General features: G+C 35.4%; 6 protein-coding genes across 6 annotated transcripts; 5 read left to right on the top strand and 1 right to left on the bottom strand.

Moving 5' to 3' along the window:
• The first annotated feature begins 850 nt into the window (after positions 1–850).
• LOC104711605 (uncharacterized) lies at positions 851–3,327 on the top strand. Its single transcript, XM_010428300.3, has 6 exons — positions 851–1,475; positions 1,732–1,961; positions 2,059–2,317; positions 2,393–2,572; positions 2,665–2,820; positions 2,915–3,327. Exons 1-6 carry the CDS (start codon positions 1,446–1,448, stop codon positions 3,080–3,082), a joined length of 1,023 nt encoding a protein of 340 aa, XP_010426602.1. The 5' UTR covers positions 851–1,445; the 3' UTR covers positions 3,083–3,327.
• A 4,792-nt stretch (positions 3,328–8,119) lies between these two features.
• On the top strand, positions 8,120–9,066 carry LOC104715520 (precursor of CEP9-like). The gene has a single exon (XM_010432915.2). It carries the CDS (start codon positions 8,188–8,190, stop codon positions 8,902–8,904), a length of 717 nt encoding a protein of 238 aa, XP_010431217.2. The 5' UTR covers positions 8,120–8,187; the 3' UTR covers positions 8,905–9,066.
• A 571-nt stretch (positions 9,067–9,637) lies between these two features.
• LOC104711604 (uncharacterized) lies at positions 9,638–18,222 on the bottom strand. Its single transcript, XM_087464232.1, has 25 exons — positions 18,008–18,222; positions 17,716–17,856; positions 17,528–17,637; positions 17,263–17,428; positions 17,071–17,171; positions 16,901–16,973; positions 16,671–16,806; positions 16,402–16,562; positions 16,155–16,279; positions 15,966–16,065; positions 15,705–15,801; positions 15,508–15,559; positions 15,316–15,417; positions 15,096–15,242; positions 14,860–15,022; positions 14,262–14,492; positions 14,023–14,177; positions 13,441–13,569; positions 13,216–13,333; positions 12,939–13,134; positions 12,627–12,738; positions 12,391–12,545; positions 10,727–12,113; positions 10,396–10,590; positions 9,638–10,290 (listed from the first exon to the last, which is right to left on the bottom strand). Exons 2-25 carry the CDS (start codon positions 17,849–17,851, stop codon positions 9,814–9,816), a joined length of 4,824 nt encoding a protein of 1,607 aa, XP_087320358.1. The 5' UTR covers positions 17,852–17,856; positions 18,008–18,222; the 3' UTR covers positions 9,638–9,813.
• A 326-nt stretch (positions 18,223–18,548) lies between these two features.
• Positions 18,549–19,604, top strand: LOC104711603 (uncharacterized). Its single transcript, XM_010428298.2, has one exon. The coding sequence runs from the start codon at positions 18,631–18,633 to the stop codon at positions 19,456–19,458; it is 828 nt and encodes a 275-aa protein (XP_010426600.1). The 5' UTR covers positions 18,549–18,630; the 3' UTR covers positions 19,459–19,604.
• A 1,870-nt stretch (positions 19,605–21,474) lies between these two features.
• LOC104711602 (uncharacterized) lies at positions 21,475–22,286 on the top strand. Its single transcript, XM_010428297.3, has one exon. It carries the CDS (start codon positions 21,571–21,573, stop codon positions 22,141–22,143), a length of 573 nt encoding a protein of 190 aa, XP_010426599.1. The 5' UTR covers positions 21,475–21,570; the 3' UTR covers positions 22,144–22,286.
• A 2,019-nt stretch (positions 22,287–24,305) lies between these two features.
• LOC104715519 (uncharacterized) lies at positions 24,306–27,403 on the top strand. Its single transcript, XM_087467618.1, has 5 exons — positions 24,306–24,806; positions 25,557–25,828; positions 26,212–26,305; positions 26,402–26,513; positions 27,022–27,403. Exons 1-5 carry the CDS (start codon positions 24,665–24,667, stop codon positions 27,224–27,226), a joined length of 825 nt encoding a protein of 274 aa, XP_087323744.1. The 5' UTR covers positions 24,306–24,664; the 3' UTR covers positions 27,227–27,403.
• Positions 27,404–27,757: the final 354 nt, after the last annotated feature.

Raw genomic sequence — 27,757 nt, 5'->3', positions numbered from 1 at the left:
TGTCATATATGCGTTTGTATTTTTAGTGTTTTATAGTACTATGAAAAATGTATTCTCTTTCAATAATTAATTATACTATTATTTAGCAAAAAGATTGAATATTCTTCACCGCTGTTTTAGGATCTTTCAAAGAAAAATTTAGTATTGCAAAAGTATTGCAACTATTCTTTTTACTATATATCTTGATTAACACTTCCAAACTAACAACATTAATTAAAAGTATATTTGAAAAGAAAACTTCAAAAGTCTCTTTCCTTCTCATCCCGCTTCAGAAATTTAAAGTCTTTTTGCACACAAGACTCGTTCACCAATGTATAAAATAATATTAACATCAATTATAAACTAAATGATCAAATAAAGATAAAGGGGTAGACGAAAAAGGGACATAATAACATCCGCTTAACAAAGGGTTATTAAATAAAGACAAAGGGTAATTATTTGAATTGATTATGTGCCTAAACAATGTTTATTTAAGTTTAATACTACAAAAATTCACCATGGAAGAATTATTAGTCATTATTAATCTTTAGTGTAAAGTATCATCATCAGTTCATCAATACTAGTAGTGATGAACAGAGCAAAAGTGTAACGTTCAGAACAGACTGACGCGCGTGACACAGTGGCTCTTTCACTTTAATTTAAAATTTTATTCATCAATTTTTTTAAAAAAATAATAATCAAAAAACATAATTAACCTTAAACTTGTGATAGTCAACTTCTAAGTTTCTAATTAAAACTTAGTAATATAGCAACTTACGTAATGATACCAAATGGGAAATATATTAAACAAAGTTGTCAACATTCAGAAACAAGGAAGTTAATAAATTTCCTGATCAGAGAGACTTAATTTATACAAAAAGACATACTCCCTCCATATCATCAAAGATAATTTTTTAAACTTTTTTCTTATATCCTAAAAAAATTGATTTTCTGTAAAATTTTATTAATTAATGCTAGTAAATTATAAATTTCAAAAATCATTAAATAAAAATTTAAAAGTTTGATCAATTACTATTGGTCAACAATTATGAAAATATGTTATTGTAAATAAATAATGCATTTATTGTTAAACATTAAATGTTTTTTTAATTTATATGAAAAATTCTAAAATATGATCTAGTTATGATAGAGAGAGTAATTTTTTTTTGTTGTAAATTAGCCTTTTAATTGCTAGATTTTTAATTAATAGGAAAAAAAGACAGTAGCCATGTTTTAATGACAATGGCTCTGCTTTCCAGGTTTGTTAATATATTATTACAAAAATCTTTGCTCAGACCCCAACTTGACTCTTTTGGGTTTAGCTTCTAGCTTTTTCTTCTTCTTCTTAGATTCTCTGTAGCTGAACTAGATTCATGAATCCATCAACTCGTCTCTGTATCTTAAGGCAGTAAAGGCCTCTGTTTAGTTGTACTTTACTCTGTTTTTATAAGCTCCGTGACACATCAATGGCGGAGTTCATCTGTTTATTCGGAAAGGTTCCTTTTTTTAATCTCTCTTTCGTATATCTCTTTGTGATTAAGCATTTAAGCTTCTGGGTATCTCTGCATGTATGTTTAATCTCTCGAATCTACCAAAAAAAATCTCTTTTTTTTTGGATTTCATGAAAACAAGTTATGATTTTTGAGATTGATTTCGATTTAGTACTGATTCATGTGTTGTGTCTTTGATTTAGTGTTTAGATATCTCAATTAAAGACTCTTTGATTCTGAGATGTTATTGGTTTGTAAACAGGACAGTGCAGCGATTGTTATAAAGCAACCAAAGAAATCACCGTTGTTCTTAAGGATGATAGTTTTGGTGTTTGCTATGGTTTGTGGTCTCTACATTTGCTCCGTTTGCTTGAAACAGTTCGGTTATGTCAATCTCCAAAGCTCCCAACTTGTTCAAACTAGTCCTATTGATTCTCACTCCTTACGCTTTGTTACTCGGATTCATTACCCAAAGCCACAGACTTTTAATAGGTAATAATAATGTAGTGCTATTATTTCTTCTTCTTCTTGTCCATGTGTCTTTTTGTTTTGTTTTGCTTATTGAAATCTTTGTTTTGTCTTGAACTAGAGATGAATGTGGGCATAATCCGGTGAGGTACTTTGCGATATTGTCGATGCAGAGATCAGGAAGCGGTTGGTTTGAAACATTGTTGAATAGTCATAACAATGTGAGTTCTAACGGAGAGATCTTCTCGGTTTTGGATCGGAGAAAAAACATATCTTCGATCATTCAGACGCTTGATAGAGTTTATAATCTTGATTGGTTTACGAGTGCTTCAAAGAACGAGTGCTCTGCTGCTATTGGATTCAAATGGATGCTTAACCAGGTATAATAAACAAGTAACATAACTTGAATCGTTACGGAGTCAGTCACTGAGTTCTTGATACGATTCTGTGTGCAGGGTTTGATGGTTAACCATAAAGAAATAGTAGATTACTTTAACCGTAGAGGTGTCTCGGCGATATTTCTATTTAGAAGGAATCCTTTAAGAAGAATGGTTTCTGTGTTGGCAAATTCTTATGACCGTTATGCTAAGCTATTGAATGGGACTCATAAGTCTCATGTTCATTCTCCTGAAGAGGTTTGTTTTATGTTATGTATACAAATGTTTTGTGGTTTTGGATTCTTGATTTCGATTGGTTTCTTGATTGTTTTTTTGATTCAAAACTGCAGGCAGATGCACTTTCTAAGTATAAGCCCGTGATCAACTCGACATCATTGATCCACGATTTACAAGAAACAGAGAATTCAGCTGCAAAGGCGTTAGAATATTTCAATACCACTCGTCATATCGTTGTCTTCTACGAAGATCTCATAACAAATCAAACGGTAACGTTTCAAAACAATCTTAAAGTTGTTATCTTTTGCTATAAACACTCAACACACTTAAAAAGTTTGTGTGCTTTTGTGTGTTTGGATGCAGACATTGAAACAAGTTCAAGAGTTTTTGAACATTCCTGTGAAGGATTTGTCAAGCAGACAGGTGAAGATACATAGAGGAGATTTGTCAGATCACATAAAGAACTGGGAAGATATAAACAAGACATTGAACGGGACCGAGTACGAGAAATATCTACGAGCAGATTATTAGTGTTTTTTAGCTTATCTTAGAGACTTTTTCTACTAAAAGGGTTTGCAAAATGCAAAAAAAGGGTCTTCTGTTTGAAGCTTTCTACTTCCTTAGGTTATTCTGCTCAACTACTTTGTTGAGCTTTTCCTTTTAGAACAGATATGATTTTGTTTTCTTCTTCTTTAATCTTCTCAGTGGTTGTTGTATAGGGACTGGAAAATGTATTTGCTTCTTTTTTTAGATGTCAATTAAGTTGTTCTGTGATATTTGATTTTGAGGTACATTACAGTACACATATGTTTTGTTTTTGGACTTTTTAATTTCACTATTTTCATAGATGAAATGGGCCTTGAGAATAGGCCCAAAAAGACCATTTGGATTCCCATTTTCTGCTTTGGAATATTCAGTTTTTGACCATGGACATATTCGAGTTCTTGTGACCTTCACATCACATGATTCATGTTTGTTTTTGTTCTCATCGACATTTTTTTTTACTTGTAAAGTGTAGAGAATTAAATTGTTTCACGAGTAGTAGTTTACATAATACTAACATTCATCTAACAGTTGTAAATATCACAGAAACAAGGGTACATTTACTACTAGGGTAAACTCGAACTTTTCTTTTGTTTGGTAAATAACTTATTGAGTTAGATTATAAATGCATAGAATAGAAACAAGGGTACATGGTTTCACGTGAGTTTAATGATGCACTATTCTATTCCATATCACGCAATTTTATACGACTATGTACTACTCCATGTACATATTCATTGATATGTGAGATACTAAGAGATGATACATTATTTAATCAAAGAACACAATTATGCACAACTGCAAATGGTATTTTGGCTAAACCGTATAAGAAGTTAAATTTTGCTTTTGCTATTTTGCTAGCAAAACTATAGTTACCTCATGTCTACCTAACTATCCTTAAAAATAAGTGGTTGTTTTTTTGGGCATACTTATAGGGTCTTTTATTCTGTAATTACCATCCTCTTCTTTAGTATTATGAGAAACTAGTATATCACTGAAAACTAAGGTTGTACACTTTGTACGACTAATCAAATCAGAGAGAGAATAATATCTCAGCTTTCATTATAAAGATTCACTTTGGCCTTTGGGGCAGGAAGTAACTAAAGAAGCTTCGAAATAGTGTAATTAAATGAAAAAGATGCCTATAACATACCAAAAGAAGGAAAAAGCAAGAGTGAATGTCTCTGAACCGCTAAAAATTTGAGACGGACCAACTTTGAGGTTGGAAAGGTGAGACTGAAACAGCCTTACAAATCTATGATCGTGACTTGTGATTCCTTATAAATTGATTCGTTCTGTGATGTTTAATATTGGAATAACGACCTTTTTCTATGCTATGTAATGCGACAGTTCATAAATTAGGCAATATTATTATATACTTTCTTTTATATATAAACTAATCGACCAGAATTCGAAAAGAAAACAAAGAGTATATACCAGTTGAAAATGCTTCAAGTAAGCACAATCATTATGTTCTCATCATACTTAAACTAACATGGGTTTCTTCTCATAATTAAGAGAGTTAATTGATTCCACCTTATATCTCTTTAGGTGCTTACACCTTCCAAATCACATTATTAATTATCTCGTTGATAATTAAAGAGAACCCTAGACTTCAAAACCTCCTAGAGTCCTAGGACAATCACACGTACGTGTGATTTCAAATTGTTCTTTCTATTTCTTTCGACTTCCTAGCATAGGGGATTCTTCATCTTAATTAATTTAACTTTATTTCATTTTCTTTGTTCATAAACTTCCTAAATTCACGCTTTAACAAACAACATGTAAAATCTACGACTCGTTTTTCCATTATTTTAAGTAACTTTTGTGAAAATCGTGGATAATGTATACTTTTGATATCTCCACATATATAAAATACCCTCGAGGGACACGTACAATGTCAAGTTTGTGTGTGTGTGTGTGTGTTTTTTTTTTTTTCTTTCTTGTGTGATCAAACTGTTTCTCGTCGCTTGCGTGAAATAAATGTCAAGTTTGTGTATGCATATCATTTTAATAAAGAGGTAGAGAAGTTGATTAAACGTGGATATTATATGATCAAGTCTGAAATATTTTAGAGTTACGACGACTAAATTTAAAATCAAGGGTGATTAATCACCAAGAGAAAAGACATTATTGTGTTGCCAAAATTCTCTCGTTTCTTTAGAAAAGAAGAACAACTTGTACAATACATACATTGTATTGTATAAAATATAAATAGAAGCCTGGGGTGGCGGAGGCTACAGTAGGTGTAGGTCCCTTAGTGGAAAAACTTCCCTGTGTGCAGGAGCCAACCAAATTAAAGAGCTTTCTTTCACTTTTCAACATGTCCATTCACTGATGTCAAAACAAAAAGAAAAAAAAAAAAAAGACATGTCCGTCCACTATTTTGTTACTTTTATAATCCCTTTTCTGTAGTATCAAGTGTCTGTGTAATATATGCATGCGCATTGTTCAACCAATATTGCACTTCTTCTATTTCCAAACAAAAGAGTTCTAATGGTTAATGGTTGAAACAGGCAAATTCGTTTGTATGCTAAATCAAATTTTATTTATAGTATGTAATATACATCAAGAAAAATAGAGAAAAAGATGTCGTAAACCAAATAGTCTACAGCTAGCCTGTTCCAAAAATAAAACAGTCTAGTCCACTAACAGTTTAATTTGCTCCGTTTACAACATTCATTCAATATATAATAGATGCTAGTTCGAATACATATACAATTAATTTCACTTCATCATTCACATGTTACAAAAGCGGTTAGCAAATGGGTATTATATAATACAAAAAAGATATTTCGAACTGATTCGGTAAAAGATAAAATTCGAACTGATATAATACAATCTGCTTAGATTTGTTTTTGTAAATTGCCTAAAAAATGCTAAGGGTTGAGGTGATTGACAAGAAATAGGCATAGGAATCAAATTTGAGATTTGATGTCTAGTAAGAATATTCTTTTATGTTCTAATTTGTAACAGTCAATATATGGCAATCATATCGATTCTTTTGTTTGTCAACACGGTAATTATATTGATTAAACTCTTAAACTAATATGATATTATGTCCTACATATGAAAAAGGGTTTAATTAGGTGAAGACCAAAAAAAAAATAAGTGAGTGGTGAGTGACGCGTAGGGACCATATAGTGGTTTTGTTGATGGTGATGGAGCCTTTGACATTATTCTAGTGAATCTATTGACTACTTTCACTTTTCTATATTTTGGTTTAATTATTCCCTCTTTTGATTTGTGTTTTTTTTTTTGTCACTATTATTTATTTGGAATGGTATATTCTTTGAAGCATGGCGGCGTTGTCGGACACTTGCGAGTTGGCAAGGAAACTAATAACATCCACAAACATACACCAAGTCAATAAGATGGTTCTTATATAGCGATTCTCGTCCCCTCACCTGAAGACTGGTTTCGAATTTTTAAGCTAGGGTAACATTTAGTTCATGAGATTCAAAACCAGAAGCACCTTTAGTTTCTTTTTTCTTTTTCTTTCATCTCATATGATCCTACCATTTCAGCATTATAATGACCAATATTTTTACGATGTATATATATCATTTATCAAATCTCACAAAATGTGCAAAATACAATACTATGTTGTTTTAAAGGAAAATTCAACTTACAATGTCTGAAACTTTCCGAAAACTGTAAGTCCACAATATATTTTGTTTCATATATTTTATAGATTTGTGTTCTAAGTACAGTATTATGATTGAACATTAATGATGAGAGTGATTCGAAATCAACGAAAAAAAAAAGGGTATCAATCTCTAAAATTCAAGAGTATTGTTTAACTTTGAAATCTTTTCATACAACAACAAGACATTGATGGTATAGCCAACCTTTTTCATGGGGTAGTGGAAGATCTCTATATTTGTGACTGAGATCATCTTCTTATGCGTATTATGTAAAAAGTATTATATATAAATAGAAATCTCAACATTATGCAATATATATAGTCAACATGCTTAGAATCCTATTTAGTATTTTTACATTTCACATTCGACTTTTAAAAGAAGAGAAAGGTCAATTAAAAATATCTTTTGTCAAATCATTAGTGTTCTTTAAACTCGTGTGATATTAAAATAGTCTTTCGTTTGAAATATACATTTCTGTGGTGGCTAAAGGGCGGCTCTTCTTAGCCTTTGATTTCATGTTAAACAATGAACCGATTAATTCAAATACTATTTTAAAAATTTCAAACCAAATGTAGTTATTTCCATCGTTAAAAAAAACTTTCGGAATACAAATATGTGTTGTATATTCAACAATGGAGCACTACGGGAGGTTTAGGACCGACTTTGAAATATTGTATATTATTTTCACCTTCAACAAAAATAGCAATCTACCAATATATTGGAATCTCCTTTACACAGGCTATATTGATCGTCCATTGGTAGTCTATTATAGCATTTCTGTTTACATTTAACCACGAGCAACGAAATAAAAATGCGTGCCCACTTGTTATTAATGTGTTTGAATAGATTTTATACTATTTGCATCATTGCATGTGAAAATGGAGAATTCAATAACGAACTATGTCAAAGTAGCTAGATGCTAGTAATGTCGACATATATACGAACGTTGATCGATTGCTAATAATTTTTTTAAAAAATCATCATCAAGTTATCATCTCTTCCATTTTGATGAAATTTTACATTGATATCAACAATAAAAAAAAAATTATCATCTCTTTAAATTTATTTTTAGATAAACAAGAAAGGTATAATTTCATAAAAAATATAAACGTGACATTCTTTTTTTTTTGGAACTGAAAACCAAATTTGTGAGTATTCGAACATTATTTCATTTAGAACAAAGCCCTTCAAATTGACGGTCTTGATATTATTATATGACTACTTTGTAGTATTATCAATACTATTAAATTGATAGACAGACGGTCCATAATCAATCAATGTGGCCATTGTGCACACATTTTTAATTCAATGAACAGCAACATAGCAATCTCATGGCACTATAAATACAATCTCTTATGGGGCATTCTTACTCCAAATTTCAGCACAGACTACTCATATATACAAGCTCTTAAACCTTATTTCGAAATCCACAAAAAGAACAACAACATGAAACTACTCACTATCAGTGTGACCATTCTCGTGATCTCGATGGTATTTGCCCAAACAGCAACCACCACTGAAGCAAGAAAGTTGAGGAAAACAAAAGATCAAGATCATTCTAAAGCTGGATCTACAGAAAAATTCGTGCCTACTTCTCCAGGAAGCAGCCTTGGTGTGCGACATAAAAAAGGTAATACCAATGTTGAAGGGTTTCAAGATGACTTCAAGCCCACGGAAGGAAGAAAGTTGCAGAAAACGAACGGTGAAGTTCATTTCAAAACCGGATCAACAGACGATTTCGCGCCTACTTCCCCAGGACACAGCCCCGGGGTGGGGCATAAAAAAGGAAACGCCAAAGTTGAAAAGTTTAAAGATGACTTCAAACACACGGAAGGAACCAACGGTCAGACTCACTTCAAAACAGGATCTACGGACGATTTTGCACCGACTTCTCCCGGAAACAGTCCTGGGATCGGCCACAAGAGAGGAAATGGGAATGTTAAGGGGTCTAAAGATGACTTCGCACCCACGGAAGAAAGACGATTGAAGAAAGCCAACGGTCAAGATCATTTCAAAACTGGAACAACGGATGATTTCGCACCTACTTCTCCAGGAAACAGTCCCGGGATGGGACATAAGAAAGGAGATGACTTCAAACCCACAACACCAGGACATAGCCCCGGGATTGGTCATGCTGTCAAGAACGATGAACCTACAGCTTAGAAAAGGTTTAATAGTTTATAGCTTTATTTAATACATTGTTTTACAGTATGTATTTTTTAAAATTATTGTATACCATATTATACCATTTGTAATACTTTATGATTGATAGATTCATAATTCTAGATCATGAATAAAATTAAGGTTAATACTTGTTTCGTACCATCTGAAACTCTTTCTATCATATATATATAAGTTTCCATTTTGATATTATTTATTAATTAATTATGATTTGTAATACTTATTTAGATTGTCCGCAATGTCAGTATATATGGTTAATTATAATGACATGAGGTAAATTAGAATTCAAAAGCACGTGTATATTATGTCTCTCAATAAGTACATACGTTCAAATTTTTACACAATTAGATAAGAGTTATAGGGACAACAAAAACTAAAGATTTAAGGTCTAAATATTTCCATTTTTGTGGTTGTTGTCAAGCAAGGTCTAAAGATTTCCATATTAGGGGAAAACAGCTTTGTTCTTTTTGTTTGCTAATTCATAAAATTGGGGGAATATATATCAACTATCCATGTCCACATGAAACCTAAGATGCATTTGTCGCTCGAATCTTTACCTTGGGATACTACGTTGTGTAGAGCTTGATACCACTGCTATCTAAAAATTAAGGTGTTTAATACTAACTTACATATCACGCCACTGAGAAGGCCTAGAAAAATTTAAGTGGGTGTTGCAGTGTCGACTTAAATTAAACAAATGGTGGGCAAAGAAGAGTGACGTTACAAATTGTATTAGCCACGTACGGAAAATAAACAGATACAAATAATCAAATCATATACACACAAATAAACCGAAAACAAACCTCACAAAATCGATGAATGTTCTTACATGTAACTAGTTTAAAATTTGCTTGATGTTAATTGAACCAACTGTGATAACGTCTATAACCTTTAGCCAAACGGTGTGGATACAGGTGCCGGTCCAGCGAGCGCATCAGACCGTTTAATGCTTCCCATACCACAAATGATACAACCGGGTGAAGAAAGAGCAGCAAACTTTGCACCACATAGATCACAAACATCGTATCCAATAGTTGATAACCTGCTGAGCGTAGCTGAGCATAACTGAGAAGGATCTTCGAGCGGGTCGATAGATTTGTTCGATGTGCCTCTCTGGACACAGAGATCGACTAGTCCTCTTAGTTCTTCTTGCTTGCTCGCTGGTGCCTTTGATAAAAGAAGTTCCAGCATCTGCTTTGAGTAGCCATAGTTTTGGACTTCCATGTTTCTTTTGATTGCAGTGCGTATGCAGTTTATGCGGTGCTTTGCTAGTAGTGGCAGGGAAGCAAGATGCCTTGAAAGTCTAGCCATTTCGTCCTTTGCGCTTAATGCGCTCGCGCCTTGGACTCTTTGTAGCCTCAAGATTTCCTGCAAATGGGGAGAGGAGAAAGAAACATTGATAAGATGATTCTATCTTTTCGAGCAGAATCTTTTACTTTCTATTAAGACGGGAGATATATGAGATTTGGTTACCCGAAGGAGAGTTACGGCTATCTTGTATTGTGCACAAATAGTGGCTTGGGCTTTGATATCCGCTCCACGTGATTGATCTTTAGCCAGAGCCAAGAATGCTTCGTCGAAGCAAGACAGTGCATCTGGAAGCTGGTTTTGTTCAAGATGGGCAAGTCCAGTCTTGAAACATATCGGAGCTGCAGCTCCACGTGGAACCTAAGGAGAGTAGTAATCATAGGGAAGAAAGCAACAGTGAGATTTATGTGTCGAATTTTATCTAGATATGTGATTTCAGAACATTAGCAAGTTGAGTGGCATGCAAACACATAGGATAAATCAAATACACATTTACCTGTCCAGGACGAACTGATGCAGGGGGCGATTGAGGCTGTCCAGGAGGCTTCCCAGAATCACCGGTATTTGGAACTCCAAGAACGCTCAGGTCAAGAGGCTGTGTAGAAACCGGAACCTGGGTTGGCCCCTGGGTCTGACCAGGATACTGTTGAGGAACACCGCCATCAGGAAGTCCAACAGTCTGAAATGAAGCACCCGGTTGTTGACTTGCCTGTTGAGGATACTGTTGAGGAACGCCACCATCGGGAAGCCCAATATCAGGCATTGTAGTATTATTTGCTTGATTTGGAACACCCTGTGCAGCTATTGCAGCCTGAGCAGCTTGGTCCATTTTCGAAAGGTAAGTGCCAGGAGGAGGCAATGTCTTGGCAACCTCAACAGATGGGATTGTGTTTTGGAAAAAGTCTTCCGGTATCGGCGCGGCTACACCAGATGGAGGTGGTTGAGAAGCTGGTTGAGGTTGCTGTGTCCATGAGCCCATCGCGAAAGGATCAACAGGAGCAGATGCAGAACTAGGAGCAGCTGTAGTTGAAGCTGTTGAGGAAGGCTGGCTTAATATCTGACCCATATCCTGGGATCCAGCACTAATTGATTTTGTTCTACTCATTCCTAAGCCTAGCCCATCTCCGAGTTTAAACGTTTTCGCAGCTTCTTTAAGCTTATTGACGTCCACAGTGGTGGATGTTGGCTTTTCTCGTATTCTAATTTGCAGCTTCTTAGTTTTTGGCACACCTTCCTCGTCACTGCTGCTGCCATCACCAGCAGCACCATACATTGTTTTCTTGAATTCCTCAGCAGCCTTTGCCTGTTCATCAGCTACGTTTTGTTTTCCAAGGGATTCCAGACCCATCAACGAACTGGATTCACCAGCAGGAAGTGCCAAAGGTTTATCCGGTACAGGTTTACCCAACAAACTAAGCCCTCCAGGTTTAGAAACTAAGCTGTCTTCTTTAATTTCCACAACATTAACTCTACCTTTGACACATCCCAAGTATACACCAATATGATCAGCTACTATTGAGGGGATGGTTCCATCTTCGTTCTTCATATATGGCATTACTTCTCCAGCAAGCTCCCACTTAGGTATGCTCTTCATGTCGGTTGGAGTCTTGATTTCCCAGTTGCCACCACCCCATTCTGGTCCTTTTGGAACCATACTCTCAGCTGCAAAATTAGCAAATATTCCCTGGGTCCATCCTGTAGACCGTACTCGTAAAATCCTTTCACAATATCGTCTCAACTCCGGATCTCCGCTTTCTTCTTCCAGTTTCTGGGCAAGACGACGCATAGCACTAGGGTTGAGGTGGCAAATGAAAAGATCTAGCATGCTCTCATAGTCGGCTATTACTTCAAAAGTTTCCTTCGCACTATCAAATTGACCATATCTACAGTACCAAATGTCCAAAGTAGTTAGATGACTGAACCTTGCCAACGTTTCCATGAGAAACTAGCATAGAGATGTAGGTACAAGGATCAAGAAGTGTTATATCCAAGTTCCAACTAACTATAGATAGTGACTGGGGAGGCGGTAAAAAATACTTGAGATTAACTTTCAAGGTCCAGTTCATGACTCCCACATATATTAGTTCAACAGAAAATGAGTTTGAATAGGCGGTCCAACAATAACTAACAACATATGTCCTGCACAGAAAGTTTACTTACTTGATACAGGCATATCCGAGCTGCCGGAACCTCTGGAACAAAAGAGAAGTTGGAGGACATTTTGGATAGTCTCTAGAACGCAAGAACTCGTCCTTTAAAACTGACAATGCCGTGGAGAACCGAAGAGCGTTTATCGCATATGCACAACGTAAGACCTAAGTTTTTGGAAACAGTTTAATTAGAACACATCTTATGGGTGAGAGCTCTGGTCATAAAATCTACTGAACTCGACTGACCTGGTTGAATTGAGGGCCTGCTTGAGCTAGTGATACAGCAAGATCTCCACATACTGGAGTGCTTCGAGCAAGAATATCAAGAGATCTTGGAGTAATTCTCAAGCTATCAAACCTGCATCCAATATATATAAAAAATAATGAAAAAGCTAATATAGTTAGCATGGGAATGGAGCCAACAAAGATAGCTACGGAAAGAGACAAAAAAAGACTCATTGATATATATCCTGCACACCTATTCCAAAGTATTGACATCAGGCACTATATATAACAAATTTCAAACGCGCAAAAGAAAGAAAAAGGGACAGGGGTAACCTTGTTGTTATTTGATACATTATTTCAGAAAGGTCGACTTTCTGTTCAAATGTTTGTTGCATTGTAGAAAATCCGATTAAAAGCGGTTCAAGTAGCCCAACAAGACAGCTCTTGATTTCAATCCCCTTTTTCTGCTTCGGACTTATATCAGTGGGATTAGCAAGCAATAGGCGGTCATTCAAGGCACCAACTAAGGCTGCGTTGAAAGAGGATAAATTTAAGAGAATGAAATACAGAAAAATCACCTTTAGCATATAGAGAACCAAGATATGCTTACCTGCATACGGTGTACTTATGGAAAGAATGGTCCTAACTTTGCCATCCCAGCCAAGCAAACACACAGCAGTTGTTGTAGAAAAGAGTAAGGCAGGCCCAACCCATAGAAGAGATCTAAAGTTCGCATAAGTTAAGGTTTTCAAATTATCAATGAGCATAAAAATAAATAGCGTTAACATATAATGCGCATGATTAAAAGGAAATATAGATAGTTTAATCAGGATATTGATGGTAGTCCTCTATCATATTTTGTCGAACTGCTTGCCAATATATCAAAATCTGCAGACACCATCAGCACCCTTTGGGTTGTTAATATCCCTGCGACATATCCTCGAGGTGTTTCTTGCCATTGAACCTGTACATTATGAGACAACAATAGAACTAATTCAGGGGGAAAGAATACTTTGGAGATCTCTAAAAATATCTACATAATACAAAAGTTGATTGACCAAAATTTCAGGAACAATTATATCATTGATCCTTCTCGAATCAACCAATTATTTACGGCAATAGAACAGCTAACACCAACATGACGAGTCCTTTTCCTGTCATTATTAAGTTCTGAAGGAGATCATTTTACTTTAAAAGATAACTGGCCAGGTGTAAGCCACATCAAAGGGTAAGGAATAATACGACCTCATTTATTGGGCTGGTCACAGAATCAGAAACTAAATATTAAAAGTTTCTTTGGCCGAGAATTCTACGGAACTATTACACTACTAGCAAACAGTACGAGTAATAATAGATGTTGCAGTCTGCTTGTACCAGCAATCAGGAGGACATTCATGTTTTGTAGGGATTTTCATACCTGAAGAGCTATTTCATGTTTCTTCAACTTGATGGACTTTCGTCCCTCGCCTTGTGTTGAAATATAATGACCATCTGAAGCTGAGAGACGATAGCCCTGAAACAACTTTGCCAACCCAATTTGGGTTCCATTACAAGCAAACATCAGAGTGGACTCTGTAATTTAAAGAGACATCAGTTAGCGATGGCATGGTCCCATTGATAAGTAATTTTCAAGAATGAGTTTATTTGATGCAACACCTATCGGTGTGGAAAAAACACGATCGACTTCTGTCTCAAACAAGAATTGTTGTGGACCCTGAATTCCAGAAACATTCGTCTCCTTGGTTTGCTTCTCTTCAGATAATAGATTCTTCTCATTCTCTTCTATTGTGGTAAGTTTTGGGAGGATATACATAGACAGTCCTGTCTTATCCTCGTCAAGAATTGCAAATTGATCGTCATTTGGGCCAATAAAGGCAGCATCACAGCCTGCATAACAAAAGGTAAGCTTTGAGGTTAGTCCTCTCTTGTTCGTTTACACATTCAGAGACACAGGAAAACAGAAAGGATGAACGCCTTAAATAATTCTAATCTTGCATCTCTTTCAATTCAATAGATAACTTATTGAAACCTTCAGCATCCTTGATCGTTAGTCTCTAGCGTAAACAGCAGTAGACCCTAGCATCTAACTCAGCAGAAAGACCACCAACTGTTTTATAGCATACATTGTACCTCTGGTATATCTAAATGATTGGATGCAGTATGATACCACTTACTGTTTTCAAAAACTACAAATTCTAAGGCAGGATAGAAACTTCTTTTAAGAATAGCAAGGGAATCCAATGATTAGACAAACCTTTAGCAGTGCTTCCTTTGCTATTAGGCAGCTGAGAACCTGTATTTTCCCAGTAAAGCACAACTTCATTCGTAGCACCACTGAATTCAAATACAACCAGAAAGAGGTGCCTTTTACGACTGTAAACAATGTGCTTCGAATGATATTCTACATTTCCGGGAATCTGAAACAAAAAAAGTACTGTAAGTATAAGGAAACCAGTAATTGAAACGCAATCACATGATATCAGATAATACCGATGTGTACAGCTTCTTGTAGATGTTGTCCGTTCCAGAACAGAGATTGTGTGCCATGAGGTTAAGGCCCTCGATATAAAAGGCCCTAACAGGATAATGTAGAACTCTATTTGGCTTATTGAAGAAATTCAGCTCCAAATGAAATGGCTGTCAAATAATCCAATCAGTTAGGCATAAAACAGAGACTACAGAAAAGAAGCTCTAAACAACAGTTACATGCCTGGCAAACAGGGATGTCTTTAAGTTGATCCTTTGTATCCACGACGGTAATAAGGGGTAACCTTGATATTGGGGCAGTTTTGGCATGGCCCTCCATAAAATGCTGTAAGGATTAAATCATGGACTTAGCTAAAAATAATTCCTAATAATTAAACAAACATAATGTCTAGGCAAGAAGGTAAAACAGTCATACACTGTACAGGAACGCCTTCCGTGCAATATCTGATATTGTTAGCTGACTCTGGCTGCAGAAAAGTAATAGAGTGAACTATGAAGCATATGGAATACGAAAAACTTGAGTCATTCGGTAATTCATGGCATATTCACACCACGTGATAGTCAATTTTTTACGAAATTTCCAACCCTAATTGCATGAAAATATCAACCTACCCCTTGTGATGATGCTCTTGTAGCAGAGCTTGGAGTTGATGCTCGGCTAAAATTCCAGAGGAACCCATCGATGAAAGCTTTTCCTTTAGAACAGAAGCTGTTAATCACTTTAAATGTTAGAAACCAGAATATTGACACCAAACAACTCTGGCCGAACCCACAACCCTTGTGATTAACAGAGGATTGGCGACTCTCAAGAGACACATCCATACAGCTTAAGAAGAGTATCTCTTGTTATGTTCAAATAAAATTTCTGTTCACCTGAAGATCCCCTAGCACTTTGCAGAACTGCAAAGAGCTGCTTCCTTCCTTCCCTAGTCTGAGCTGCTCGATTTTGAGTGTTTTCATTACCCGCCATGTTCTGTATAAAAATCCAGTATGTCAAAGATAGAAGCCACACTTTTACTTAAGCGAGTAATGCCAATAGGAAGTACAATGAATATTCTTAACTGCAAAAATCAAAGCTGCTAAGTTCAGCTTTGGGTGAACTTCAATAGTTTTGATTCGTGGTAAAGGGTAAACAGCTTCCCCACCCTGTTGAGAGAGAATTCTAGGAATGTCTATCGATTCCATAGCTGTACAAAAAAAAAAAGGGTAAACAGCTTCCCCACCATCAACGTTTCCAAACCAAACCATCGGAATTCTTCCTAAATCGGGGAGGAAAAGACATTTCCTCTTTAAGAGACAACAGACTAACCAGCAGGCTCAAAAAAGTTTGTTTGTGTAGAAGGCCTGTTGGGATTGATTATAACCCGTGTCTTCCAGACTTGAAGAGATCCATCCTTGGACACAGTGACAAGTACACGCAACATAGGAAGCCAGGAAAGAGAAGTGATGGGTTGAGAACCCACTTGAGTTCTGCAGTTGTTCCAATATAAAACAAACAGAAATGATTTATTATGAGCAAAAAGGGACAGCAATTTCATGCCAGCTGACAGAGAGCTATAAGCAACGAAAATGACTTACATCCCAATCATGTTAGGTCTTTCAGTTGAAACATCCCATGCTAAAAGTGTACCCCTCCTATCTCCAACAAAAATCCATTCTAGTGTTGGGTGAAAAGCAAACGAACTTGCGCCAATGAGTTTAATAGTATTATCAACTGCGAGGATAACAAAAAGTGGTAGCTATTGCTCAGGATATCCCAGGTGAAAAAAATAAAGACAATGAGACATGTGAGATCCTCCTATACTCACGCTGTAGTGTATAATGAACAGCATAAGTATGAATGTTATAAGCTCGTATCAACCCCTCTGCATATGCTACATACTGAAACGACACAACATTGAACAAAGAAGTTAACCATATATACAACAAAGTCAGATTCCACACACTAAGATGGAAAAATGAGGATGTTATATCATACCAGGACAGGAAGTCGAGGGTGACAAGCAATGTTCACAATTGGTTTCTTCAGGTCTGTCTTAATTTTTGTTGGAGCTCTTCCACCTTCAACAGTTCCAACAACTACAACAAAGAACAAATAAAAGGCAATCAGAAAAATAACACCCACTCGTTCACCTAAATATAATAGAACTCAGAAACTGATTAACCAAACCTGTAACACTCATTCTTTTTGGGAATCCAAAAAACACAACAGGTTGGAGTGGCGTAACAGCAAGATGAACTTCTGTATCCGAGGAAATGTGCTCACTCCTCTTCTCCGGTGAATGCAAGACACAAGTCTGCTCCGTCTCAAAATCACATGACCTAATAGTACAATCCTAAACGATCCACAAACATTAAAGCAGTTAAAAAACGCTGATCACCAAAGCTAAAACTAGTATTCCAAATCTCTAAAATAGCATTTTGAAGAAATTAACCTCAAGAATGGCAACAACAGCATTGCTGCTGGTAGGACTATACAACATTTTAACAGCTGGAGATCCAATGTCAATGGACGCGATCTTACATCCCGTTAATGCATCAAATTCTGCAAACCAATAGGTCTTTTTAACATCGAAACATCACAACTATGAAACTTCATACTTAATCGCGGAGATATCTTTACCCATGATGTGAGAACCGACGGCAACAGCGATTACAGCCTGAGTCGGATGAAACGCCGCCGTATGAGGTTGTAGCGGCTTGCTCACACCGCGACCAACATGGCGTAGATCCAGATGCTGCACCGTTGCCCACTCCATAACTCCTGAAAGACAAAGTCCAGTTCATAATCGTCGCAATTACGATTTAGATCGATCAAGAGAACGAGAGAAGCTGATATAACAAAGATTACTGATCTGAGAAATTTCAAAATTGGAAAATTCGTTGATAGCTTCAACTGTTCATTTTGCTTTTACCTGCTCCTCTTAGATCCGTATTGAGATTACGAGTTCATCAATTTGCTTCTTCAAATCTGATGCTTAACACACGAAGGTTTTTAGAAAACAGAGTGAGATCGAACCGGAAGATCAGAAAAAAAAAAAAAATCAATAGATTTATTTAACCGGTTAAAAAGGTAGACGACGAAGACATCGAACCAAAAAAAATTGTCAAATTTTGGGTCGGGTTGTTCGGATCTCTCTTTCCGGGTCGGGTCTTTCTGCTGGTCCTTTATCTAATTATTAAACGACGCCGTTTTCGACACCCTCCAGATTTTACATAAATGGGCCTAAATGGACTTTAATAGGAGTCGAAAATATATTTTCGTTTTTTTTTTCCGGTTAAGAATATTCTTTTCGAATTTTCAAGAGATAATATATGTAGTATTTACAAAAGATTAATATTTAAGAAGATAATGGTTACGAGATGTGGAGTTTGATCTTCGTTATGTTTTTGTTTGTTAAAAGATCTTCGTTATATTTTTAACATTAAAAAAAAAAAAAAAGGTCAAATCCTTTATATATATAAACCGATATAGTCGTCTCTCATTATGGCCATTTCTTAATACACACATTCACAAATCCTCCTTTTCTCCCTAACGATGAAAAACTCCATCGTCCTTTTAGCGGCAGCTCTCCTCTGCCTTGTCGCTTTTCCGACCACAGCCGTCGGATGGCCACATCCGTCAAAAGCCTTCAGAAACGAGATGATGTTTTTGAACACTCTCCATAGTATCAGCTATGGAGATTCCAAAGTCTGGAAATGTACTTATAGCAACGGATCTGCTCCAGCTATTTCTATCTCTCCATCAACGCCGTTTCCCACAGTACCATCAACACCTTCGACTCCATCAACACCTTCTCCTTCACATCCAGCTCCCAAAAAGTCTCCACCGCCACCAACACCGTCTCCTCCGCCTCCAGCTCCCAAAAAGTCCCCACCGCCACCAACACCGTCTCTAACACCTCCAACGCCCAAGAAATCTCCATCGACGCCTTCAACACCACCTCCAGCACCCAAGAAGTCTCCATCTACGCCTTCAACACCGTCTCTTCCACATCCAACGCCCAAGAAGTCCCCATCTACGCCTTCAACACCGTCTCTTCCACCTCCAGCGCCCAAGAAGTCTCCATCTCATCCACCAAGTGATGATCACTCGAAATCTCCATCAAATCCACCTCCGAGTCATCATCATCATAATCAGAATCCATGGGAACACATCTCCAGCTGTTGGAGAAACATGGGACCTGTTGGGATGTGTCGGATGCAGATGGAAGCCAGTTACTTCACGAAGTTGTTCCGTGTTAGTGACTACTGTTGCAACCTTGTTGTCAACATGAAAAATGAATGCGACGACGTCGCTTGGGGATACTTCAACGATCCATTCTTTGTTCCTCTTGTTCGTTACACTTGCCATGTTACATGCTAGTTTCTTGATTAATTAGGGTTTTTTTCCTTCTTCTTTAATAATTTGTTTCTTGTTTTGGTTCGTTTAGTCATGCAATATTTGTTGCCGTTCATATCTAATGAACGATCTTTTGTCAAAGTTTAATTAATGAATCTCTTTCTTTTTCTTTTTGTTGCTTGTGTTTGCAAATAATAAAGAAGAAAAAAAAAATTCAGTCACCAAATTAAAAGATTCAATTGCATTAATCTCAAAAGATTCACTACGAACAGTGAGATCGTTTAATAAATGATTATTTGGACTTGATCGAAAAGCTCGTTAGGAAAGATAGGAAACTGTTGTATCATATCGATTTCGACGCAATCACTTTTTTGGTTACATCCGTTTTTTTAAAGTATATCAAGTCTTCAATAAAAAGACTTGATATACAATCAGAAGAGCGTGATCTTCTAGTTGTGAAATTTAATCGAATATTCTGGGAAAGAATAATTAAGAAGACGAAACAGATTACGATTTGAATGTTTCTTTTCCTTTTTTATTCGTGATTTTTTATATTTTAATATACTCAGTATAATTAAACTTTTTTGTTTATACTTTATCTAAAATATTCACCTAAATTATTTACCAAAATAAAAGTAATTATTTAAACTTGGGGATAAATTCCAACAAAGATACAAATAATTAAACAACATTTACCAAAATAATTTGAATACAAATCGGACTAAAGAGAGTGCCTCTCTCTCTCTATCCCATCGCAACGGCTGTACGTCCTCAGTATCCTTTTCTTACCACTTAGAACCGCTGAAGACAACAATATTGCATGATAACAAATTTTAAAGTCTAAAAATTTATCGTCATGGTGTATGCTCTCGTCTAGTCGTCTGACCCTTAGGCGACACATAGACGGCTGCATGGACACTTTTTTAATACATTTGTTTTAAGGCATTACGTATATAGCAAGTACTACGGCCAAAAAAATGATGGCATAATATAGCCATGACAACACCAGAGAGTAAGTTCGCTATGATATTGATACATAAGACGACCATTTTGAGTGCCTCAGCCTCAGGGTTTGGCTTCGAGATGTAGTCTAGCTCTAGTTAATATCATTGTCCCGTTTGGGATATCCATAATATCATTCTTTAAATTGTCATAGCAGATATTGTGACTTTCGAACACTTTGACAACAAAAATCTCATCCAAATTTTGAGGATCACAAGTCGACACGGCCTTAATTAGAAATATGTGGAGTCCAGTGGAGTAAAATATTCATCATGTTCTGCTTTTTCTTTTTCTTCTTAAACTTAAAATAATTATTGTTGTATTGCAATCTTATTGTCAACATGAAAACTGAATGCGATGGCGTTGTTGGATGATTCACACCACGTTACCAACTAATTTCTTCATTTGTTTCTTCTTATATAATATGGCTGTTCTTATTCTTGTTCTTGATTTATGTTCAGTCAGCAAAATGAGAAAGAAAATTTAGTTACCAATAAAAATACCCACATTCAATTTATGTGAGATCGTATAAAGATATGAATTTTTTTGACTTTAAAAGATAGTTAGGAAAAGAGCAAATTGTTGTATTATATATAGCGATATCGGTGCAATCTCTCTTTCTGTTGTTATCGGATTATAATTTAAAATTCTGAATTAAATAGTAAGCATAAAACTCTCTAATCAACAGAGTTGGATCTTCTTGTTGGATTTTATAGAATATTCAGGAAGACGAAGTAATTTTGAATGTTTCTTTTCGTTATTACTTGTGACTTGTAAAAAAAAAAATTTAGCTGATAAATTTCCCTAATAAACCTTATCCTTATGGCAAATTAAATCACCTTACAATCTTTTATTTGGTTTTATTTTTATTCATATTGATCGTTGAGAAAACATCATTTTGAAATATTTTTATTAATTATTAAAACACGAGATAATGGTTGCAGCAATTCAGTTTTTAAAGATTATAACTGCTACAACATATTCGTAGTATATACAAATTCTATCTTCATCGTCATATATATATATTTTACTTTAAAATAAAAGAATAAAAAGTCTATATAAACGAATCCATACATTCTCACTCATTTTTCTTTATACGCTCATAAAAAATCTTTGTGTTCCATCGCCTTAGCCATGAAGAGCGTCATGATCATTGTAGCTCTACTATGCCTTGTCTCTCTCCCAAACCTTACCGTCGGAAAGAAACCATGGCCTATGCCGTCCGATCTAGCCAACCACAATGGCAACTTCGGTGACTCTAAAGTTGGTTGGGCTTGCTCCTCCTCCGGATCCTCAGACCCCAACGCTCCTCCTTCACCTCCCGGTTCGTTCCCTAACATCCCTAAAATCCCTGGAATACCAAACATCCCGTTTCCAAACATCCCTGGAATCCCGGGAATGCCAATAATCCCGGGACTACCTAACATCCCGGGACTTCCGAGTCCTCCTTTCGAGTCTCTTCTTGTGTCGCAGTCCGGTGAGTTAGAGAAGTGTTTGTCCAAAGATGGATCGAAAGCGAACGAGAAATGTTTCTCGCAAATATTTTCGAGTTGGGCGGAGAACGATTTCGCATTGGACAAAGAGTGTTGTGAGATCGTTGTTAATATGAACAAGAGGTGTCACAGCCATCTTCAGATGATGTTTAAGAGTCATTTCTTTGCTCCTCTCCTTCAATATTCTTGTCACATCAAGCACGCCAAGAACTAAGCACGTCTTCCGTTTTGTTTTTTTTTTTTTGCTTATATTTTAAAGTTATGTTAGGGTTTTTGTTTTTGTTTTGTCCATTTCTCATGGACACCTACTTGATTTGTTCGTCGTTTAATTAATAAATTATTTTTTTTGTTATAACTTAATTATCTCTTCTGTTACAAATATATTCTCAATTTTAATTGCATGCTCGTAGATCCGCCTGAAATTACGGGGATAAGTTTTGTTGGTATTTTCTGATTCCAATACTTAAACTACTTTTGCCAATTTAAGATTATGGGCTATATAGGCTAACAAAACATATAATAGGGCAGTGTGTGTGGGCTTTTATCGGATCATCCATGAAGTTCGTAAACCTGCGGCTTTATCAATTGAGATGAGCCTGACACTTTAGTTACATACTTTACATACATGAAATCTCTACTAATATAACTGGAATAATTGGAGCTACTCACCAACTCCTTTTGGGACCTCTTGTATTAATGTTTGGTATTGACTTCATCCCCCCCACACGGCCACACCTCTAGAACACGTTAAATAAATTTGGTTTTTTGGTGACGATGCGATAGGAATCCGAAGAAAAAACACTTTCGCTATCTCTCTCTCTCTTTTTTGTTAACTAAAAAAGAGTTCTAAAAAACGAGAATAAGATGAGAATGACCAGACATTATCTTATCTTATTTCATTAGGTTGTGTTCATACATATACGGCTAACAACGGTTTTTAACTTTTGTAAATAAATGATTTGATCTATGATTAAGTGTAGACTTACTATTTTATTATAAAACTTTGATTAAATCGACTTGACTAAAAGACTCGATCATAAAATGCATATATGTTATATCAAATAATATAGATACTCGTATTCATATATGTTTCAAACTAAAGTGATCGAAGAGGGTTATAAAAAGAGAATGGAGGAAAGATTTGTGAAGATTGGACCAATCATGGATGATATGGGTTACTCAGTTCCCAATATCTGGTCCCAACTACATATTGGATAAACTTAATATTTGTATTTGTTAGTGTTTTTTCTTCCATTTATTAATTCGTATATATATGTATTCCAAGTTTATCTCTCCCATATTTGCAAGAATCTTCTTTTGTTGTTGCAAGAACCTATACAATCTTATCATTCACACTATTCACATTCTCACATTCACAATCCCATATAATACATTTTCTGATATATTAATCATAGGATGATCTTTGATTAATGTTAATCTATACAAACAAAGAAAAAGAGTAATGTTGATTAAGTGTACAAAATGCAAGAGTAGATGTAATTCATTTACTTCCAAAAGTATAAGAGTATTGTCATCGGCAGTATCACGTGTGTTAACAACGAAAAACTAAATTAAATATACGGATATGCATGAATGTATCTAGAAACTTCGGATGAAATAATAATACAGATGTATGTATTTGTTTGATATGCTGATGAGCTGTAGACAGAAGAGGAAAGGGGTCAAGCAAAATGACCAACTTGCAAGACAAAAATAAAAGCCAAATCTATATACAAAATCAAAAGGGAAAAATATCATAATAATATTCCCCATAAAAGGAGAGCATATGGGTCAACCTATTTATTAAAATTGTTATCTTCTCCATGAATTTTCTTCATTTCTAAAATTAGCAATATTGGATCCTTTAAAATGTTTAAAAACGTCCTTGAAATATTTTTTGTTTATATGGGTATTATTATATCATAGCCATCTTTTAAACCACATTTTAACATTACATCAGATTTTTTAACCATAGTTCTGTGACTTATTTCATACATTTTCCTTAATGATATTCACAAAATTTGTCTATACTTTCTTATAATAATGGGACGAAATATTATTCCACTATTTTTAATAATAAACCGTTTCGAACGACCGAATAAAAAAAAGTGCAAATGAAAAATTCGTATATGGTGACATTGGAGCTCTTAGATTGACCAATAGATGTATAGAATCCTCAACAACTTAAATTCGCAAAAGCCCACCTTATATAAGTCTTTTCGAAACATCTTTCGAGTCTAACAAGTAAGAACAAATTATTGCTACAATTCCTTCCACACCACATGACATGTCTCTTTGTCTAAGAACCACACTATCCATTGGACACCATCTTTTTCACCTAGAACACATATATATCTATATATGGGATATTAAATTGATAAAAGGTGTACATATAATTATATACTAATTGCTATATCATTGCATTGTTATATTTATTATTGTTGTTATTAAAGTAGATGAAAACTTTTATGATATATAAATGACAAAGAAAGGTGTATAACCAAAAATTATCTAGTCCACAAGAAAATTTCTCCGTCTCTTAATAAATAGAGAAACAAAGAGAGCTTTGAGACTGGCCTAGGTTAAGGGGGGTAGCTTACGTCGACAACTATATAACTAATCTATATCTCCTTGTTGTCTCTCATACTTTTCATAATTTTATCCACAATCCAAAGAGAAGTAGCTAGCACATATAAAGAGACGAAGGTGGAGAAAGAAAATATCAAAAAAGATCGATGATGAGAAACGTAGGGAGTTCGAGCTCCGGCGGCAAAGGCATAGCAGCGGTGGTAGGCGTCGGTCCAAAGCTTGGCCGCTCCATCGCTCGGAAGTTTGCTCATGAAGGCTACACCGTCGCCATTCTCGCCCGTGATCTCGGTTTGATTCCTTTTCTCTCTCTCTCTCTTTAAATTTTGGTTTTTGCTTTTCATTTTTATAATTATCCATATCTCCGCCTATTCATACACGTATACACACATAAACAACGCATATTTCCATGTACACTTATGCTTCTTTTTATATATGTACAGAAATTTTCTTCTCCATTATATGTACCAAAGAAGATAAAGAATTGTGGCAATTTTCTTTGCAAACTGAGACATTTTAATGCTGTTTGTTCTCGCTCGATTTAACGAGAATATTAATATCGGCTAACATGTTCACACATCACACATATTAAATTACAGTTTTGTTTTTAGATTTTGGGTTTATACATCATCACCACTCGATTAATTAGCAAGACATAATAGTGTAATTTTTTCAGTGTAAATAGTAGAAATATTCAGCTTTTATTATAATTAGTTCAGTAAAAACTTATTTAATTAGGTGAAATATTTTTTTGTTCTACACAAAAGTAAAGGAAACAATGACACCTTTTTCATTCTGTTCGGTGATGGAAATATTTTATTTTCCACTCGATTTTAATATTAATTAGATTGTTTCTTCATCCGTCTAATTTTTTATATTTTTCTCTTCGGTCCTTCTCTTATATGAAATTGTTACTAGCCTCGCTCATCAGCTTAGATTGATCACAAAACGGTGCACTTACCGTCAATAGTTATCTTTTTTTTTTTTTTTTGGTAAATAACATTTAGTCACTCTCTTGATATGGTCGGGTAAATTGTTCAGGTAGGTTATCTCGAGTAGCAGAAGAGATAGCGAGAGAAGAGAAAGCGCAAGTGTTTGCTATAAGAATTGATTGTGCTGATCCAAGAAGCGTAAGAGAAGCCTTCGAAGGAGTCTTGTCGTTAGGGTTCGTGGAGGTTTTGGTTTACAATGCTTATCACTCTTCTTCTTCCTACACAAGTCACCATCCAACTTCTTTCACCCACATTCCTTTTCAATCTTTCCAAACTTCTATCTCCGTCTCAGTCTTCGCTGCATTCCCTTGCGCACAACAGGTGACAATTTCTTGAAATCTCATGCATATACGAACAATGTGTTTTATTATAAAACTACTCACGTAAGACTTCTTGTTAATCATGGCCGAAAAACCCTAGAACACATGATATGTAGTCTCAATTTGTTTCGATCCATAATGTAGGCCAGTCGTAAAAAAGAAGTATGATTATTTATTAGTACTGTGATTGTCAAAATTTCCTAGAGATTTAATATTTTTGCTAAAAGAAATAAGATTAGTTATTAGTAACAATGGAATTATTATATAGATTATTTAAATCAGTAAGATGAAAGGTATATGTAATATTGAGTTATTTCGATTTTTAATTTTTTTTTTCTATTTTTGTAAGTAGTTCATTTTGATTTTATGATATGGTACCAAAAGGTTATTCCCGGGATGATAGAGAAAGTGAAAGGAACTATACTCTTCACCGGTTGCTCGGCGTCTTTGAATGGCGTTGCTGGTTTCTCCGAACTATGTAATTAATGTCCTCAAGATTTTTAATAATTTGATTTCTTTTAGTATTCGTTAAAAAGGAATGATCAGTAAAAATATATATTTGGAATCGGAACAGGCTGTGGGAAATTTGCATTGAGGGCACTGTCTCAATGCTTAGCAAAAGAATATCAAGCTTTTGGAATACATGTGGCTCATGTTATCATCGACGGCGTGGTTGGACCTCCACGGTACGCAAATTATATTATGCCTTCCTATTCCATTTTTCATTATAAGTTATAAGAAATGAATCTAGACCACAAAATATCTGTCCGAAAAAAGGCTCTTTTAACTTTATATAGCTTCCACAAACGGCAAAGATTCTGATCCAAACCGACAAGATTCTTACCTCATATAAAGAACAAAAAAAAATATATTTTAAACTCGCAAATAAATAATTTTGTGAGTACTCCATTTCTTATTTGTTTACTCTTGTTTTTTTTTCTTCTATCAAATGAAAACCAATTTAGTGTATATATGATTCCTTAGCCTCCATTTTTTTTTTTGGTAAAATCCTTAGCCTCCATTTGTTTATCTTCTTCATATTAATGGTCAATGATGAAAAAGAGATGAACTTTAATAGAGTCCCCCACACCCACAACGGTCCACACACTACTACTGACACATTTAAGTATTCGAAGGTCAATCAAAATGAATAAGTATCGCATCGCTAAATTCTCTTGGAAATGTATTTTTCAGAGAAATAAACATCCCTCCTCGAGGAATGGTCGCGAACCAATCATTCAGCGTAGGAGGCGAAGATGGAGAAGGAGAAGGAGAAAGCTCGGGAGTGATGGGAATGGATCCTGATGTATTGGCTCAAACATATTGGTACCTCCATGTCCAAGACCGAAGAGCTTGGACCCATGAACTTGATATCCGACCATCAAACACAAGATTCTAGCTAGTACTTTTAAAATATATGAATCGATTCTTATGGTTTCTGATTTTATTCAATGTTCTTTGAGCCATATATATATATGTATGTATGTATATTCTTGTGTTTGGAATGTAATTAAGTACTCTGAAGGATTTGTTAATGATTGGTGTGAATGATCTATCAATCTCTTATCTCTCTAAATAGTTGGATTTTGGTTTTTAGTTTGCGTAACTTTTGAGATGATGATTTGGTTTTGTCGGCTAAGGCTTGAGCTTTCTAAAATTTTGTGGCGTTAAATTTGAAAAGGTACAAGTGCCTTCGTGTTCGAATTGGAGACACAAGAAGAACCGACAAGTCATGTGAATGGACATAAGATCCGATCACAAAATAAAAAGGGACCCCCTTAAAAAAAAGGTAAAATTAGAAACAATCGTCCTTTAAGTGTTGTCACGTCAAGGAAACTACTCTATGTTTCGGGGTCCATTTTTTTCACTCAAAGAGAGTGAAACTTTGATGATGGTCAGGTCGTCAAGAGAATTTCATCAAGGAGTCTTG

The sequence above is a fragment of the Camelina sativa genome, chromosome 9, assembly GCF_030686135.1.
Source record: "Camelina sativa cultivar CO46 ecotype springtype chromosome 9, ASM3068613v1".
NCBI lineage: Eukaryota > Viridiplantae > Streptophyta > Magnoliopsida > Brassicales > Brassicaceae > Camelina > Camelina sativa.
This window is presented reverse-complemented; position numbering and strand designations above follow the sequence as displayed.